Raw genomic sequence first — 18,025 nt, 5'->3', positions numbered from 1 at the left:
TAGAATTTTCCGCCACAATAAATTTGAAGAATTTATTCCCCATTCTAAATTCTACTACAAGCCGAATTTAAGTTGTCTTAGAAACCTGCAGTCCTTGACGACTTATCTTCATGACTTACTAATATACCATTTATTCCATACGACGATGACTATAACATCTTTTATCGTGCATTATCAGATTTTCAGGTTCTTGCAGTTAGGGCAAAGTCAGTTTTGCTGCCCATTTACTTGAACCTGTAGTAACTGTATACGTACTCATTATACCTTTTCTGTTATTACAATATTTATGGATGTACAGACTGACGTAATGACAAGATATAAATTGTCTATTGCTTAAATTTGGTCTTAAATGATATTTCTAGTGCTCCAATTTTGTGGTTCTGGTTCCTTCTCATGCAAACAGTTAAGTAAAGCAATGATTCAATAATTTCTGTTAATTAAACCTCTTCAGTCAGATCCATTCTATATATTTACCATTGATGGTGAAACAGCTCGTGTTTAAATAGTAAAACCATAATGCAGGCTTCAAGATCTGACCTGTTACTACTATTTATGCTACATTACAATTGTTGCCCCATTTTATTTATTTATTTATTTATTTTTAACACAACTGAAGCATGTAAGATCTGTTGTTGTTGTTGTTGTTTTTGTTTTGTTTTTTTAATCATAAAAATTATGGACTCAGCATAAAAGACAAATTGATATCAAAAACCTTACAGAATTTGTCATGAAAATTCACATGATTGCCACACTTAAACATTGGCATTTCGAGCCTTACTCTTGTTCAGTTGTTAACAAATATCATTATTTGTACACTAGAATGTTTGTTATTGCTGACCATAATATGTATATTAAATGCTAAAATTGGTTTCCCGAACTACTGGTCTAATCTGTTTCGGGACTATTTACCCCTGTCAAGAATACGATTTTAATCATAGTTTAAATATTTAAATTGGTACACTGACTGGGATTTTCTATGTTTGCAACATTAGATTAATAAATTTTCTGTTTTTCTCCATATCCCTAATAAGGCTTAACTTTTTTCAAAATTCATATACCGTTATTTAAGCTGCAAGCAAGAGATCACAGGAACGTTCTTGCGCGATCAATCCCAAACGTTAATCAGATTAAAAAAGTGTGCACATTAAAGGCACTTAAAACTAATTGTGCAAGTTATAATTAAACCATCTTCCAAGATATAACTTGATGTTGGTACCATGTTAAATACCTAAGCAGTTGAGATTTTTGCATTGTAATACTATGTAAAATTGAACTGACTTATTCCCATATATAGGGTTTATTACTTAATGTAACTGTTTTGAAGCTAAGCATAGTTTGACAATTTTACATACCTTTCTGAACGAAAACTTTTTAAAAAAAAAAAATATTTCAGCTGAAATATATGCAACCATAATTAATGTTATTCCACTTTTCCGTCCAATCAAGTGCAACCCATTTCTAGCGTTTTATATGCAGTCATGAAGAGTTTATTTCCTTAGTAAGCAAATTTGTTAATACTCTATTATCCTGTTTATATGAATTGCAGTTATATTAAGCTAATTTGTAACCTGACAAACAATAGGAAAGCCTGTTCAAACTCCACTGTGTAAAACATTTCAGCTTCTTCCTGCTTTTATTTAATATAAAAACTGATCTGGGCAGCTACTTCATTAAACCATGCCACCCAAGTTGGCAGTAGCTCTAAAATATCTACAAAAGAACTATCATGATATTTTTTTAGTCGGGTTTAACGTCGCACAGACACATTTTAGGTCATATAAAAGAACTGGCTTAATAACTGCTGACAAAATTACTGCCTGTAAGCAATTACAATCCCTACTTCCTAAAGACCGATTGCAATGATTTTAAGTGTACAATTACTGACCTCGAATAAAATTTATCTACGGTATTAAATAAACATACACAAAATTAAACTATATGAGCCGCGACAAGCTAAAAAGATCCCTAATGTTAATGTTGTTTTGTCTAAATGACGTCCAAGTTATATGACGTCACTTGGACGTTTTAACATGACGGTGCGCCTTTTTAAAGAGCAAATGCTATGATACTTTGCTTCAGACAAGTACTTCGTTCTATGTTGTTGCTTTTTTTTTCTTTTAATTTTATTTTCCTTAATTAATCTTTTCAAAAGCTTTTAACTGAACACTCCTTCAAAATGCTTGCTTCTCCGTGTTTATGTCATGGAACAAATAACGATCAAAGCGTCATCAAATTCTTTATTCCTTTATCATAGAAATCTGCTAAATTAAAGTCTCGTTCTCCACTACATGATTTAAGTTGAAATCTGAAATTTCTATTTTATGTAAAGAAATTCATGTACTTATCAAGTATGCAAAAATGTAGAAATGTCATCAAAATACTATAATGTCCCTTTTCCGTTTGATGCGGCTCAAGTGAAATTATATTTGTATAAGCCGCTCAATTCTCTATCACATTGATTTTACTAAAGGCCAAGAATATGCGGGATGTTTAATAAATTAAAATGCAAGACAGTAAATTAGAAACTTCAATGTTGACATTTACATCAGATTGTTATACCTTCTGACCCTAGGCAGTACTGTGATTATATACTGTCAGATGTACATGTAGTTTATCCGTACTAACATTCTTTCAGCCTCTAGAAAGAGTATACCACTAACAATTACTTAAAATGAAATTTAAATCCATACATTGCCTGGCAATTACACTGTTATGTTAGTGTATTAAATCATGTTTAACTGTTTAAGCTGGTAACAAGCGTGTGCGACTTATCTCTCCTGTGGTTATTGTAATTTAACAACAACAATTGTTGAGCAAAAACAACTTTTAATCGATACAAAATTTACTTTAGACTGATAATTGCACCTAACATACTTATCTAATGATATAACCCATGCCTATCCCACCTGAGAACAATAATCTACATTTTTCCAACATGCATTTACCAACGAGATTCTGCGTGTTTATCTGACTAGCAACCTTTCGGACAGACATAATCTGACAACTCGACTCGAACGACAACTTAGCACATTTTCTCGGGCATTTAAGAATATATATTTTGTGTAGAATGGTTCTACTGAATGACGTGAGTCACCAATGTAATGAATTTGATTACGACAACCGAGAAAATGAGTCCCGTGAAAAATGCGAAACATTTTTTAGTTACGTTCATCGTCAATTTCTAAGTTTACCGAACAGTCAATATTTGAAACTGAACTCTTACATCAAATTTATGTTTCATACAACTTCGATAATCTTAACGATGTTAATTCTTGGTGCCATGCCATTTTCATAACCTCAATTGTGATTTTACGAATACGAACAAACCAAATTTACGAGGTTTCCGCCTCCAATATCCAGATTCCCGATAATTGAAAGCATTTTGTACAAATGCCAGACCCAGCTGAACATTATACTTGAAGCAAAATTACGATGTTGACAGATATATTTTGAAACCATTACATTTTGTGTTGGTTGTACATGTGCCGACTATCGAATGACCAGTGGTCACACGCTAATGATTACTAGTACGGAAAATGCCGAGTGTATCCAAATACCAAACATAGATTGGTAACCTTGGATACACACCAAGCTTGATGCGCCAAAATAAATATTATTATTTATTAATAAAATAATAAGTATTATCCGAACGTCTACCAGTTGTCACGAGGTATGACGACTCTATCATAAAGACAGATAAAATCTCTTGTTCCGGAGATTGCTACCCTAACCCTAGTCCAAACTATAGGTTTTCTTGTGGAATATGTCTTAAACAATGCAGTACAATGCCACTTGAAGTGTTTTAGAATGCAATGGCTATGCTGTTCTTGTCGGCTTCCAAATTACTCAAGCACATTGTTTGATATCATTCGCAACAACTCCGGTTCTACATCTAATGCATCGGAAAATTCTTCACAGCATCCATTCTACAACATCTGCCCATACCCCCAGCACTCTTACAACAAGAACACACAGCTTCAGCTCATTGTACAGCTCTATCTGAACTCCATAGAATACATCCTCCCTTCTCAGGTCTACACATTATAGTCCTAACGACAAAGACAGGAACATCTTCCGGTGTTTGACCATACACTTCCAATCCGAGAGTTTGAGGGTGAATAATGCAGATTTATGGCTTTCACTAAAGGAAGGTTGACTCAGACATATAAATGGTTGCAAGACTTCGCTAGATAAGGTTACTTTGAGAAAGAAGTATTACCAGCAGACTACCACTTTGTCGCAAGGAGATATAGATCATAGTCACCACGGTGTGGTAAATATCGCAAGTGAAGTCAATAGCACATGTGTAGCAATCTCCATAAATGTAGTTATGCACGTTTGATAAACCGGAAGTGATGGCGTAACGTCATTTATCCGGAGAACATAGAATTAAGCATGGATTCGACGTACGGAAATGAAAAATATTTTTTGAATTGATGGCAACTCTGAGTAAATTGATATTATTATTATTATTATTACAATGGCACTATCACTATTTTTCTAAAGTTAAAACATGATATTAAAACATCCGACACATTAAAAAATTCAAAACAACGTCTTAAAATTAGCTTCAAATGTTCACTTTAATCATGGTCATATATCTCAAAAATAAGACATGGGCCTATACATTTTATTTCACCACATTATAAGCCATATGTTTATTTACGACTTTGAGAAGTTTCATTAAAAACTACATTGTAGAAAAATTCCTATTCGCAAAAATGTTATGAAGTTGTGATTAGACTCCTTAAGAAAAATAGCGTGAGATCCAAATTTTTCAAATCAGTCTAGCAAAAAAAAAAAAAAAACAAGCATACGACGCTATCTTTTTAGTTGCTGGATTTTCATAGTATATTCTGAAGTTTTGAAAAATCAGGGTTTAATGGGTTTAACTAAATTCTACATTGTAGAAAAAATTTCGATCCGATAGTGCACAACTACCTTAACACCTGTGCTGAATACCGTGGAGCATCTGTTTCTTGTCCTTTCAAATAGTCTCTGATAATAGAATCAGCATGCCTTTCACCAATCAGTGACAGTACTGAAACATGAAAGACCAGAGTAATCAAATGAAGTCCCTGTATACTACATACACCCAGTCTGCCATATATTGGTTGCAGGCAACTTCAACCTATCGGAAATTGACTGGAAGACATTTCCCCTCAGCGGTAACAGAAGCCCATCTCTGATCAACCAGCTTCTATTAAACACCATTTATGGATTGGGCTCAGAACAGCATAAGGGAAAGCACCAAAGAATGTTCATATAACGTCACATTCCAAAACACGCCATCAACAGATATAGACGTTTTGAGGAATGCATTCAAAAAGTTTTATAACAACACTACAGATTCCAACGTTCCATTTAAGATCTCATCAACTTCATGGCATGGATCAGGTTCAAGGCCCCCTACTCTTTCTTCCGCATATTAACGTAACTCTACAACACAATTCATTGAAAATCACAGCTTCCTGTACTGCAAAGGTAAAACTGCAGCAGCCTGCAGGTGCTGTACAAAGATATTTCGACCCCAGCAATGCATTGCGCATTTATGCACATTTCGGATGATTTCCAGAAGACCTAATCAATCTAGTGATGTTTGCTTCATACATAGACATGAACTCAGAAAGACCAAGATGAAGCTACATCTGCGAGCAACACTTTCTGGAAACTTTTAATAAAGCTAAATGTGAACATCACATCACAGGTAGCGACAAACCAACTAGCAACGAGATGCAAGAATAATAAAAGGTGATGACCGAACAAACTGAACAGTCAGATGTAATCTGAAATCTCTACAGCAGAACAGCACGAGTTCGAATTGTCCATGCTTTACCTCATAACCTAGTAGGGGGAGTAGACATATTAACCCGGAAGACGTACCTTAGAGACCGTACAGATTTCTTCGGGAAATCGCATACTTTTTTGTAAATAATGGCTTTTTAAAGTGCACCGGTAACGAGTAAAAATGTTTGTCTATGACACATTTGAATGAATGAATGACAGTCGTTCTTAGTCATAATACTGATTGACAGCGAATGCTAATGACTTCATGTGATGCAGAAACGTCTTTAGTTTGTGACGATTGAAATTATCTCGAAACTTATAAAAGTACTGCTTAAATTTTGACAAAGCTGTCTTTGTTGTTCGCCGGCTAAAAAGGGAAATATAAAATAATCGCTGTAAAATATATTTCACTGGTACTGCAGGCTAGTTAGTTCCTACTCTGAAACACACGTCAGAGAAATTTGGGCAGTTTTGGCCGTTTAAAAATATTGGCGAAATTAAATAATGATTTTTCTTTACACAAAAATGACCGTTAGCTGACAAAGTCAACAAGTCCGGACTAACGACTGACTTTCATCTTCTAAGCATGTTAGAAAGGGACCTTTCGTCTAAACTTTCTATTGTTTTTCATAAATAATTAGTTCTGAACAACAAACGGGCAGCAAATGTTTCCTGACGTAGGGCTCTTTTCAACGAATGCTGAAGATGCAAGTTCAATTGTTTTGTGATTTTTTTTACAAACAATGAGCGAAGGGTCAATCGGAAACGATTTATATAATTAGAGCAAAGATTTCAATGTGTTGTCATAATTTAAATAATGTCTAATTATTGTAATTTTCTCAAAGAGAATTTTATTGCAGAGCATATCCACAAACTTCTCAGATTTGCAGAATGCTGGGGTCAGTAAGAGTCAATTTGTACTTTTACAGTTAGCTCTACGAATCTGTAATGTCCTGGCGAAGAAACATACAGCTGCAGTTCTGTATTTACTAAAGTGTAATGTATTTTATAGACAATATCTATTTTAGTGTGTACTATGGGGAATAAAATATTGATACTTGTACTGTACAGGTGAACTGATTTTTAGTTGAACAATATTTGACATGGCCTGTCCTGGCTTAGCCTCGTGAAAAAGTGGGTGATCGGGTCAGAACTGGCACGCCAGAAATTAGAACATGCCGGCATTTTGATATCCAGAGGGAGAATAATAAGAACAAATGGTCTTCAGGGAAATTCTTGTTTGTTATTCCGCACAAGAAATCCCGAAGGTGTGCAAAATAGAATGTATCTTTATTTAAACGACTGTATTATTTTAATATTTTTATTTTACAACATGACATAGTGTACAGAAAAATGTAAATCAGAATTAAGTTTTGTCGTGTTGAATTGCAAGTTGTGTGGAGAAAGAACCACGTATTACATCGAAAAACTGTGAAACATGCTTCAAAGTAATATGACATTTTAATTATAAACTGAATTATCAATGTAATATAACTGAGTTAGTTTACATGTAACATTTTCATAAAAACATTCATTTGTACATAAAATCTGGCGCTGTCCATCTCTTATTCTAGTAGTGCTGCTCATGAATCCACTATCTTTTTCCACGTTTCTATATAGTTTTCAGAAGTACCTAATTAATGAAAATTCCTTAACAGGTGCTACATTTTTCAAAGACTTCATAAAATATAAACTGAAAGTAATGAATTATTTGCTACATGTTCGCCTATCATGTTACATGTTAAACTTTCCATTTTATCAAATAGTTATAAAGACATTTCTGGAAAATATAAAGAGGTTTTTGTAACAACTCAGAAATATTTCATTTCATTTTAAGGTAGATCAAATAGCAAAAATACACGTTATATCTTATACTGTCATATGTGTTTATATTTCAAAGAGCAAATAAACTGTTTGCAACTGATCAGCGTGTCTTTATGACGTAGTGTTTATCTTCACTTTAATAATTATGCTCTTACTTCGATCCACGTAAGTCTGAAACGAGACAGTATGTGAAAAGAGGCTAATGTTTTTCAATTGTGTTAAACTGTACAAAGACAAACTTCGGAAACAATCAAAAGAGACATGCCTCAATATGGATGGCGAAAATGAGTTTTGTTTCATGTATTAACGTATAGAATATAAAACACCGATACATTCCATATATCAAAAGCGTGACTAACGCTACTGACAGTTTTCTACAATTTCGATATCGACTAACTGAGTGTTTCATAAATACAGCCATTCTGAAAGGTACGGAATCGTTTTAAAGATAGGTTCTATCGTCATTACTAATTAACGAAAGCGTTTCCAAAAACCCAACATAAACCTGGAGGCGTGAATCTTTAATACATTTATCCAAGCAGCGTTCTTTAACGGATGTAGATTTGCACAAATAACACTTGACATCTGAAAGAAAACAAATACGTTTGTTACACACTCATAATAATAAATAAAATGCCTAAAATAATGCACGATATATGTTATAAGTTGTATGATTCGAGAGCAAAGCGCTGTTAAGATCAACAATAATACAAACACGTATAGTTCAATCTGCTTGACCAACAGTATAATTGCTACCTAACACTGTTCTGTTCTGTATTCTTAGAAGTTTGGTTTTGTCGACACAGTTCATGCCAACGGCTAATTTTTCAGCTTTTTATACCTGGAAGGAATGAAGGTGCCGGGGAACTAAATACCTTTCATGTGCAAGCTAAGTATTCAGTTCTAAGCTCCTGGTGGGGTTCGAACCCTCAGCGGTGAAAGGTGAGTGATTCCAAGTACTGATAGAAACTTACTGTAAAATATAATTTACTCGATTTTACAGGTACCTGGCATGCTTAAAGTATTTTACGAATAACCTTGCGATATCGTTGAGATTTAAAGAATTAATAAACACGTGTCATTGTTTCGTTTTATTTATTATATGTGGAGTTGTATTATCAAAACAAAATGTGTGCGTCTTGTTCAAAATTGCTAACATCGAAACATTTCAATTTTCGTCTTAATTTCGATGACTTACTTACATAATAGTCCATGAGCCGATCATAGAAGGCGAGTTATTATCTGGTGGACTAGTAGTAACGGCAGTACTGCCGTCAGATGTGTGTGTACTAATGTCGGAATGGTCAGGAAAGATTGAAGTAAAACTTGGAGTAGGTTTTAAGGTTGTCGAAAATGTTGGTTCAGACGTTTCATTATAAACTGCCGTGCTTGTTTCTGATATGCTTGTCGTTTCGACAGCTGGTGCATAAGCACAAGCATATTTACTAGCCAGCAATAGTTTCTGGAATAAGGAATATTTGTGCAATTGTAATGTTTTATTGAGTTAAACAGTTGAAACGTATAAACATAATATACTTCCATGCCTCTTGTCTTTTTTATTTTAACTTATAATATAGTTATATTGTAGCCATATTTTTAGAACAACAAAGTTAGCTGTGTAGCAATACGAAAAACACAATGACACAAGTTATACAACATGGGAAAATATATATTAACCTCTTTTGGAGTGTGTATGTATCCGCCCGAAATAATTACAGAAAGAAACGTATTTCATGATGCGGTAAGCGTCAAGGCATACCAGGCGAATACGCATAAAAAGTACACATTTCAAAGCAAAACATGAACTGATGTCTTTGTTAAATAAATTTCATCAAATGAATGTTTTAGATCTAAAATTAAAAAAAAATGAATGTAAATTAACATATACCTAAACGTGTGAATTTAACATCATCAAATACAAAATTAGTTGACATGTTACATGAATTAGATTACTTATGTGAAATTACTGTTTGAATGCTCAAAATTTAGGTTGTCTTACGTATATCGCCGTGTCATTAGTTACATCCTGTTCGCCCTCAGCTAGAAAGAAGTCAAATTTCGAATTTTTCATGCACTGTAATGTTATTTCTGTTACCCTGGAAATATTAGATCAAATGTACATATAGTCTGAAAAACATAATTTGTGTGATTTATTTTTTTAATTCCTAAATAAACGTTATCAGTAATGTAATATTTTATCAATACTCTGAGTTAATGTCTTGTTATTCTTTTCAATAAGAGTTGAACTTCTGAATGTTAGCAAGTCAAAAAACGCCGTTTTTTTCGTCCAGTTGTTTACACAATTACTGCACTTGAGCTTTCCAACATAAAACCAAAAGCCTAAAGAACGTAATGTAGTATAAAATGTGTTAGTGTGATTTTAAACCCAGCAAAATGATACAAAGCATAATATTCTGCTTAGTATAGAATATATGCGTTAAGCTTTCAGATATAAATCTCGTTGAACAAACATATAAGTTCACTAAGACTGTCAGACAGTAACAACTTCACAAAGTGCAAAAATTAAATGCAATAAAGCTTTGTGTTAAAACACTTTCTGATAATGATAGGGGTATTTGGATAACAAGCTGTAATTGTATAGTCGGTTCAAAAACGCTTGTCGCTTATGTTGTACTGTTTTTCTGTCTAGCCGGTGTAATGAAGTATTTCGACCCCCATAGAATAACGACCCCCGGTCATTATTCTATTGAAAATGTGACTCCTTTCCTGTAAAATATTGACTCCCCTTATAAAAAACTGACTCCCTTTGAAAACTCTATAGAATAACGACCCCCCGGTGATTATTCTATAGAAAAACTGACCCCTCCAAGTAAAATACTGACTCCCTAAAGATGACTCCCTTCGAATCTCATAGAATAACGACCCCGGTTATTATTCTATAGAAAAAGTGACTCCTTCCATGTAAAATACTCACTGCCGAAATTACTACATTCGAACTCTCATACAATATCGATTCCCGGACATTATTCTATTTAAAAAAGTTACTCTTTCCGTGTAAAACACCGGCTCCTAAAACGACTTTCGACGATAATATCTATTAAAAAGTGATCCCCACCAAACCTAACGGACAATTTTACTAGATCTACAACTCTAATACCCTCCATTGCCAATAGTTAACATTTTGATTGTACTACTACTACTGGTGCCGCTACTTCTATTGCTATTACTACATGTACTTCTTCTTCTTCTACTACAACTACTACTTCTACTACTACTACTACAACTGCTACTACTGATACTACTATACCTGCTTCCACTAATACGACTTGTACATCTACCGCTTCTTCTCCAGCTGCTGTTGTTGCTGTCACTTATTCCTCTGCTGCTGCTGTTGCTGCTGCTGCTGCTGCTGCTGCAGATGCTACTGCAACTGCCACTACCACTTTCACTACTACTACTCCTACTACTACCACTACCGTACTTTACTGCCACTGCTAAGTATTGCAACTTCTATTAATACTAAGTTCTATGCTAGCAGTTTCTTGTGCAGTTTTCTTCTGAAGAATTACTTCATATCGAAGTTTGCAGGGATGGTGTGTTTTGTGAACGTATTGTAAATTGTTATTTTCCTGAAAAAATGTATACACCAAGATACAGCGTCTAGAAATAAAATCCCTTTTCCCGTTGCGGAATGCTCTGATTTCTGTGTCAAGTGATGGTACCTGGGGCTAATGGTCAAACGGAAGGACGGACGGACGGACGGACAAGGGCAAATCTATATGCCCCCCTCCCCCGAGTGGGGGCATAAAATGCAGCAATTAGGCCTTAGATACAGGAGTTATCACTGAATTTGATCAAATGACCGGGGGTCGTTTTTTTTATGGGAGTCGATATTCTTCGTGAGGTTCAGTTTACTTCATGTGGGGGAGTCATAGTACTATGATCTGGAGGTCATAATACTATGACCGGGGGGTCACTTTGTCTATAGAATAATGACCGGGGGGTTATTATTCTATGGGGGTCGAAATACTTCATTACACCGGTTTGAAATAAGACTTATTTTACCTATACGAGTAAAACTTAACGTTTGTTCAGATTCCGTGATATTTATATGTAGATGATAAATGATGTCAGACAGTCATATTTCAAAATTACAGCTGTATTCTATCACATGTAGCACGACAGAGTGATATTAAACCGTCTTTCAAAACGATACCATTAAGAAGTTATGAAAATGGTTGAAACATTAAAATGTTTTTTCTAACCTTTTCAAGTCACCTTGGTCAGCTGTGTAAGTAAGTTTCAATGTGCCATTGTTATCCACAAGAAACTGGGCCGTGTCCTGGTTTCCAAGATCATATAACAGATCGTTTGGGATGCCTTTACGGATCATGCATACCTATGGAAACGCATAAAATACAAATAATGTTATAATATTAATATGCACCTTCGACTTTTGTAAATTCAGTGAAGACTTTAGCCACATGCACTTTTCTTATTAGCAAAGAGCTTTTGCCACATCAGCTGGGTAGGCAGCAAACAGTGGCTGTCTAGTCACTGCGGGTTTTAACTTGATCACATAGAAGTAATATTTACCAAAAATGACGACCAAGAAGTATTTGATGTATTTAATGCAGATTATCACCTCTGAATTATCTGCTTCAGATTAAACTTTTCTCACTATGTTGTTCAGTGATTTTTTTTGTATTGATTAAACATATGCTATCTTTACATGTGTGTATGAATGCATGTATGTATTTCTTTGACATTTATCTATTGTTGTTTTTCCCTAGAATATTTATATTTCATGTTTGAAAAAAACCTACATTTTCTGTCCAAGTTTACTCACTTCCACAAGTGATTACTTGTATAAAGTGAATTATATAATTAGCTCGATCTGATTCAAGAGATGAACATAATGTATGTAATATTATGTCCACCAATACTTAGTTGAATGATAAAACTGTATATTGACCCCAATCACGATGCTTGCATAGCGCTTGTATCATTTTCCTGGATGCATTTCTGTATCAAATAAACATATTAATTAATAGAACACAAAACAAATCTTAGTATACATCAGAAAGCCCCCCGTCGCCATTTTTTGCATAGTCGCCGAAATAAGAGTTGACATAACATACATAAACTTTAATACACCTAGGCAAATAATGCTTGTGAAATATACCAAATTTCATGTAATATTGCTCAATATTTTTATTAGCCTCATACGGGAAATTACCGATGATTACTGTTGTACTTACAGAAACGTTTTCACAGGCAGAGTTGTTTGAAGAGTATGAAAATGGTGTACAAGGGTTCCAGGAGTAATACTCTGTATTGTTTGCGTTTGATGCATTACTGAAACTGAAACAAAACATAAGTTCTGTAAAGAAAAGCAATGGGTTTAAACAAAGTATACATTATTGAGTCATGACAGATTAATTCTTGCTGAGAAATATTTGCTACGTCTAGGTAAGTCTAGTAAGCAAGTATTAATAACATGTTTATGTTACCATGGAGTCGTCTCTCGGCTTGTTATTTCATATTTATCATTAACAGGGGAAGTTACCCTAATCGGAAGTTTCCATACAAATATTTTTAATGTCATACGCCCAAAACATAGGGCGTTTCAAATCGTTACAATATTTGCTTGTAATTACTAAAATTAAAATCAAATGAAAGAAGGGGAAAATAAAATAGGTTGAAGCTTTTTGCAATGATATACTTACTTTGGCTTTCCGTCTTTTCTTTCTAGGGCTTGAAGATTCACTATGGTTCCATCATCGAACACGCATGAACATGCATCAATTTTTGTACACTGTCTAATTGGAAGTAGATCATGCGCTACTATTCCGACAACATATCCCGCTAGTACTACAAGCAGGAGGGTCACGGAACGCGCTCTCTGTGATGTCATTCTTATATATTAGCTCTTATTTAAAGATTTAAACAATTTTTTTTAAAATATCGTTACCTGTTTCAAATCATCTCATAAATAAATATCAATATTACATTCCTCTCTCTATATAAGATAAATGGACCACACAATCACACAAACAATCCCTTAAATTATATTGTAGTTTAGGCTTTATCACATATTTAACTGATACGGATGAGGGGAATTTAATTTAAAAACTGCTTGTATAAACTAATACTATCTATGTATATTAATCACTGATATAAAGTTTTATCAAAGATATACAGGGAAATAAAATATTGCTACCCATAATAAACGAATTTAAGGGTTTAGCTACAGACAAAACAAGGTACATGCTGCATAACGCGCTCGTAAATTAACTTGACCCATATGTTTCTCTCAGCAAATCGGTAAAAGCATTCAAACCTGCATATACTTACACTTTTGTATTTAAATATAATAAAATCCTACGTTCTGTTTGTCTGTATACCAATTTTACTACACTATTCATTCTGTCCTTCAATACACTCAGTCAGTCGCCGGTCATTATTGGGCAGTTGTTGCGAAACAATTTAACTCATTTAATGGCGTTTTCCAATCGTCAAGTTCGTTTATAAGTTCGATGCACATATATTTTCATTACACTATATTTACAAATACTAAATAAGAAAATTTCGACAAAATAATAGCAGATATAAAAATACTTCCAAGTTATTTACTATGCTTCTTACAGCATTTTTTTCTTTAAAGCTGATATCGTTTTTCATTCGCTGAAATCACAGCACAGGTCAATGTTTTGTATTAAAGTAATTTTTCATTATCATGAAATAATTACAGTATAATTACTTTTTAACTTTGCATTTAGATTCTTTTTTATAAGTGTAGATGTATAAAATAATCAAGATGTATAAGATGCTCAAGTCCCGGGTTTCTCACGTGCCTGTGTATACCTCCCACACCATTTTAAAAGTGACCCTAGGCAATGCACTTCAATCGAAGTCTTAGTCTTAGTTTCTCTGCTATTTCGTCAAAATAAGGTGTAACATTTTTTTATCGACTCGTTATGATTAAACACTAATCCTTTTTGAAAACTAGAGCTATCACTAAAGGTGATGAATGTACCCCCCACATGCACTGACATAGTACATTGCAATTTGACGCACACAAGATTGCATAATTATGTCGACTGTATGTATATAGACTGTATGTATACAGTTTAGTAACAAAAAACAAAGTCCCATAACTATGCAGAATATTTATCTAAAAGAACATAACATGCACCATGCACAACTAGGGTTGGCACTGATTACTTGTGTGAAGTTTCATCAAATTGTGTGCAAGGGTTCGGAAGATTAGGCGCACACAAGACTGCATATGCAGAATGTATGTACATAGTCTGTAATAAGAAACAAAGTCCCATAACTCTGCAATTTTTGTCGTTGAAAGAACCTAACATGCCCCATGCACAACTACTGTTGTTACTGATCACTTGTCTGAAGTTTCATTAAATTGTGTCAAGGGGATGAGGAGAGATGGTGCGCACAAGATTGTGTCTACGGACAGACAGACGGACGGACAGACAGACAACCTGAAACCAGTATACCCTCCCCCCTTACAACTTTGTTGTCGGGGGTACAAATATGCAAAAGAAAAAAAACTGGGGCTCCCTGGCCGAGTGGTTAAGGCCGCTGACATCAAATCGCTTGCCACTCTCCGATGTGGGTTCGGGTCTCACTCGGGGCGTTGAATTCTAAATGTGAGGAAGCCATCGAGTTGGATTACGGAAGGCCGGTGGTTCTTCCCATGATGAAATCATGCCTAGATGGGCACCTGGGGTCTTCCTTCACCGCCAAAGCTGGAAAGTCGCCATATGACCTATACTTGTGTCTGTGCGACTCTAAAACCAACAAGAAAAGAACAAATAGGCCTAGAAGACAGTTGCCCTCCTGACATGTTTAATAACTCCATTTTGTGTTCCGGGCTTAATTCATAATTAATTCACTCTGTTTTGTTTCATTATTTTTTCTGCCTCATGGCCTTTCTCAAATGATGAAATTTCAAGTAACTTTCTATATCTAGGCGTTTTTTCAATAACAAGTGAAATGCAAAGCCATATTATTTGATAGGTATGTTATGACAGGATATTTTGAAAATCACGCGTACTTTACATGTAAATCTTCATATTGTACTGCCCTACATGTAAGATAAATCTGTATGTCAAAATAAATTGAACCAGCCGTTGACGAGGGGGTCAGGAAACTATTAAACATCCTGTATGATATTACGTCAAAAATGAAATAAAAACATGTTTGTGTATTTCTTTGATTTCACAAACAAATCAAAATAATTTTGATTACAAAGTTTCATTACACGAGTTATATTCATTTTTTAAATTTTCTTTGGTGAGAAAAAATTATATGTATATAATTCATTTTCACACAACAATATGTCCTATTCATATATTCTATATACATTTAGAAATTCAATATCTTGCAAAGGTGAAATGTAATGTATACATTTAATGCATTCTAAAGGTATTTTTAAAGATATATTCTCTTGAGTGACGTCATTTAATGGCAGATTTGCCATTTTCTCAGTCAAAGAAAAATTTCATATTTTCCGTCCACCAATTCTACAAAACAATAAATACGCAAACACATATGATCATTATCTGTTATAGGAACACAAAGTAGCAAAACTGCATTTTAAAGAGATGTTGTATAATAGTATTAACTATATATAATTACCACTGACCAGTAAGATATCTAAGTTAGCTACTTTACAGTCTGGGTACACATATATCTATTGAAATACTAGAATACAAATAATTATTCTTTATCACAATTAGTAAAACTCATCAAGTAAGCATGATCAAAAGCTAGCTAAGAGATGAACATGCTAATACAGTGTTCCTGTTCACACGCAGCTAAGTACCAATACAGCTCCAGACCTTCATAAAACCTGCACATACTGATGCTTAATAATTATTATGCAATGCACCATGTTGTTTCAAAAGTAGGTTGAATTAAGGCGATATGAAGTGAATGTTTCCATGAAATCAATCCATACTACAACTGAATAATTTTGATTGAAGTAGTCAGAATAACATTTTTATCGTACAAAAATACCACTGAAGCAGCTACCATCGGATATTATATGAGATCGCGAAATAACGTGACAAATCACAAAATAAAAACAACTGATCACTGAAAAGAATTCTTTTTCATGTTATTCATATACGAGGGATGTTCAAAAAATACCAAGACTAATCCTCTCAAAAGCTTTTTCTAAACCTATTTTCCTTAGATTAAAAATATTATAAATTAGAGCATTAATTAGAGCATGTTTGTCACTGTAATCTGATTTGAAGATCGTTATCAAAAAGTTCTTTGATTTTCATGGCATGACATAACGCTATCATAGACCTATTAATGCGCGAGTAGTCAGCGATGTTATACAGACCACTTTAAAATCTCCCACACCACTGATAAATTGTTGTTTTCTTCATAGCACTGTTCCTAAATGCCTTACATAGCATTACTTAATTTTCGATCAAAACGCGTTATCACTGGTCTCTATGTAACACACGTTTTCAGGTGATAACCGAAGTATTCTGATTATTACATAAAATCTAAAAATTTTAGGTCATTGGCCTAGAGCAAAATACGTACTTATACGAAGTGATACCTACCATTCTGAAACCGAAACCGAAAAACGTTGCTACTTGTAGAATTCTGTACTAATACAAAGAGAAAGATACCACAGCATGCCTATAACCATGCAAGGCAGGCCTTTGCCATTTAATATTGCAGGTTAATATATGATAAGAAAGATTATGAATATCAATATGATATTTGCATTCAAGGTAGTGCACATACGACAACTGTCACTTAGTTTGGTAATATAACATGCCCGTTAGAATTTAAATTGTGAAATGTCGTTGTTTGTTTCATTTTCAGAGCAGATAATAATCTTTCGTAAATTCCGGATTGTTCTCCCTCAGCTGTTAAGGAGACACACCAATTTTATTTCTGTATCTCTTAAAAATCACAAATACATGTATGATAATATATAGAACCAATATAACACATTTTCTAATCCTTTATAATGCTTAAATATCATATTATGCTATTTTACAACCACTTCTTTATGGGTGAATGGTGTGATAAGGATTTCAGGGTTCCATTCAAAGGTTAGATATTTTACATTGATATAGCCCGTCCTTCAATAAATCAAGTTGTTTTTGAACAATTTAACAGTACTCAGTTGCCCCAATTATTATACATTGCACATGCATAATTTAGTCTTTGCAAAAATTCAGAAAACATTATTTTTTCAACATGGTTTGTAGAAGAAATATGCCTGCAAACATAGTTACGAATATAAGTATGTATTATATTATAAGATTATTTCACTGGTTATAGGTGCAGATGGTAATATCCGGCCTCGAGGGTAACTGTTTAGGTGGTAACGAGGTTCCTACCGAGTTACCGCCTAAACAGTTACCCGAGAGCCGGATATTTCCATCTGCACCTA

At 34.1% G+C, this 18,025-nt stretch overlaps 1 protein-coding gene across 2 annotated transcripts; it reads right to left on the bottom strand.

The window, feature by feature from the left end:
• Nucleotides 1-7,751: 7,751 nt before the first annotated feature.
• Nucleotides 7,752-13,650, bottom strand: LOC128546902 (uncharacterized). Of its 2 annotated transcripts, none has more exons than XM_053518307.1 (6): nucleotides 13,302-13,650; nucleotides 12,834-12,936; nucleotides 11,838-11,971; nucleotides 9,611-9,707; nucleotides 8,810-9,073; nucleotides 7,752-8,196 (listed from the first exon to the last, which is right to left on the bottom strand). In XM_053518307.1, exons 1-5 carry the CDS (start codon nucleotides 13,487-13,489, stop codon nucleotides 8,810-8,812), a joined length of 786 nt encoding a protein of 261 aa, XP_053374282.1. In that variant the 5' UTR covers nucleotides 13,490-13,650; the 3' UTR covers nucleotides 7,752-8,196. The 2 variants fall into 2 exon arrangements, with proteins under 2 accessions (XP_053374282.1, XP_053374281.1); XM_053518306.1 differs by having other exon boundaries at nucleotides 7,759-8,196; nucleotides 8,814-9,073; nucleotides 13,302-13,648.
• Between the last annotated feature and the right edge of the window lie 4,375 nt (nucleotides 13,651-18,025).

The sequence above is a fragment of the Mercenaria mercenaria genome, chromosome 11 (assembly GCF_021730395.1).
Source record: "Mercenaria mercenaria strain notata chromosome 11, MADL_Memer_1, whole genome shotgun sequence".
Lineage (NCBI taxonomy): Eukaryota > Metazoa > Mollusca > Bivalvia > Venerida > Veneridae > Mercenaria > Mercenaria mercenaria.
This window is presented reverse-complemented; position numbering and strand designations above follow the sequence as displayed.

Excerpts from the sequence above, each read along its gene's own strand:
- LOC128546902 (XM_053518306.1), bottom strand. The coding sequence starts at position 13,489 with ATGACATCACAGAGAGCGCGTTCCGTGACCCTCCTGCTTGTAGTACTA. Across the intron at positions 9,074-9,610 it reads CTAATGACACGGCGATATAC|AAACTATTGCTGGCTAGTAA; the intron begins GTAAGACAACCT and ends TCCTTATTCCAG. Across the intron at positions 8,197-8,813 it reads ATCGGCTCATGGACTATTAT|ATGTCAAGTGTTATTTGTGC; the intron begins GTAAGTAAGTCA and ends GTTTTCTTTCAG.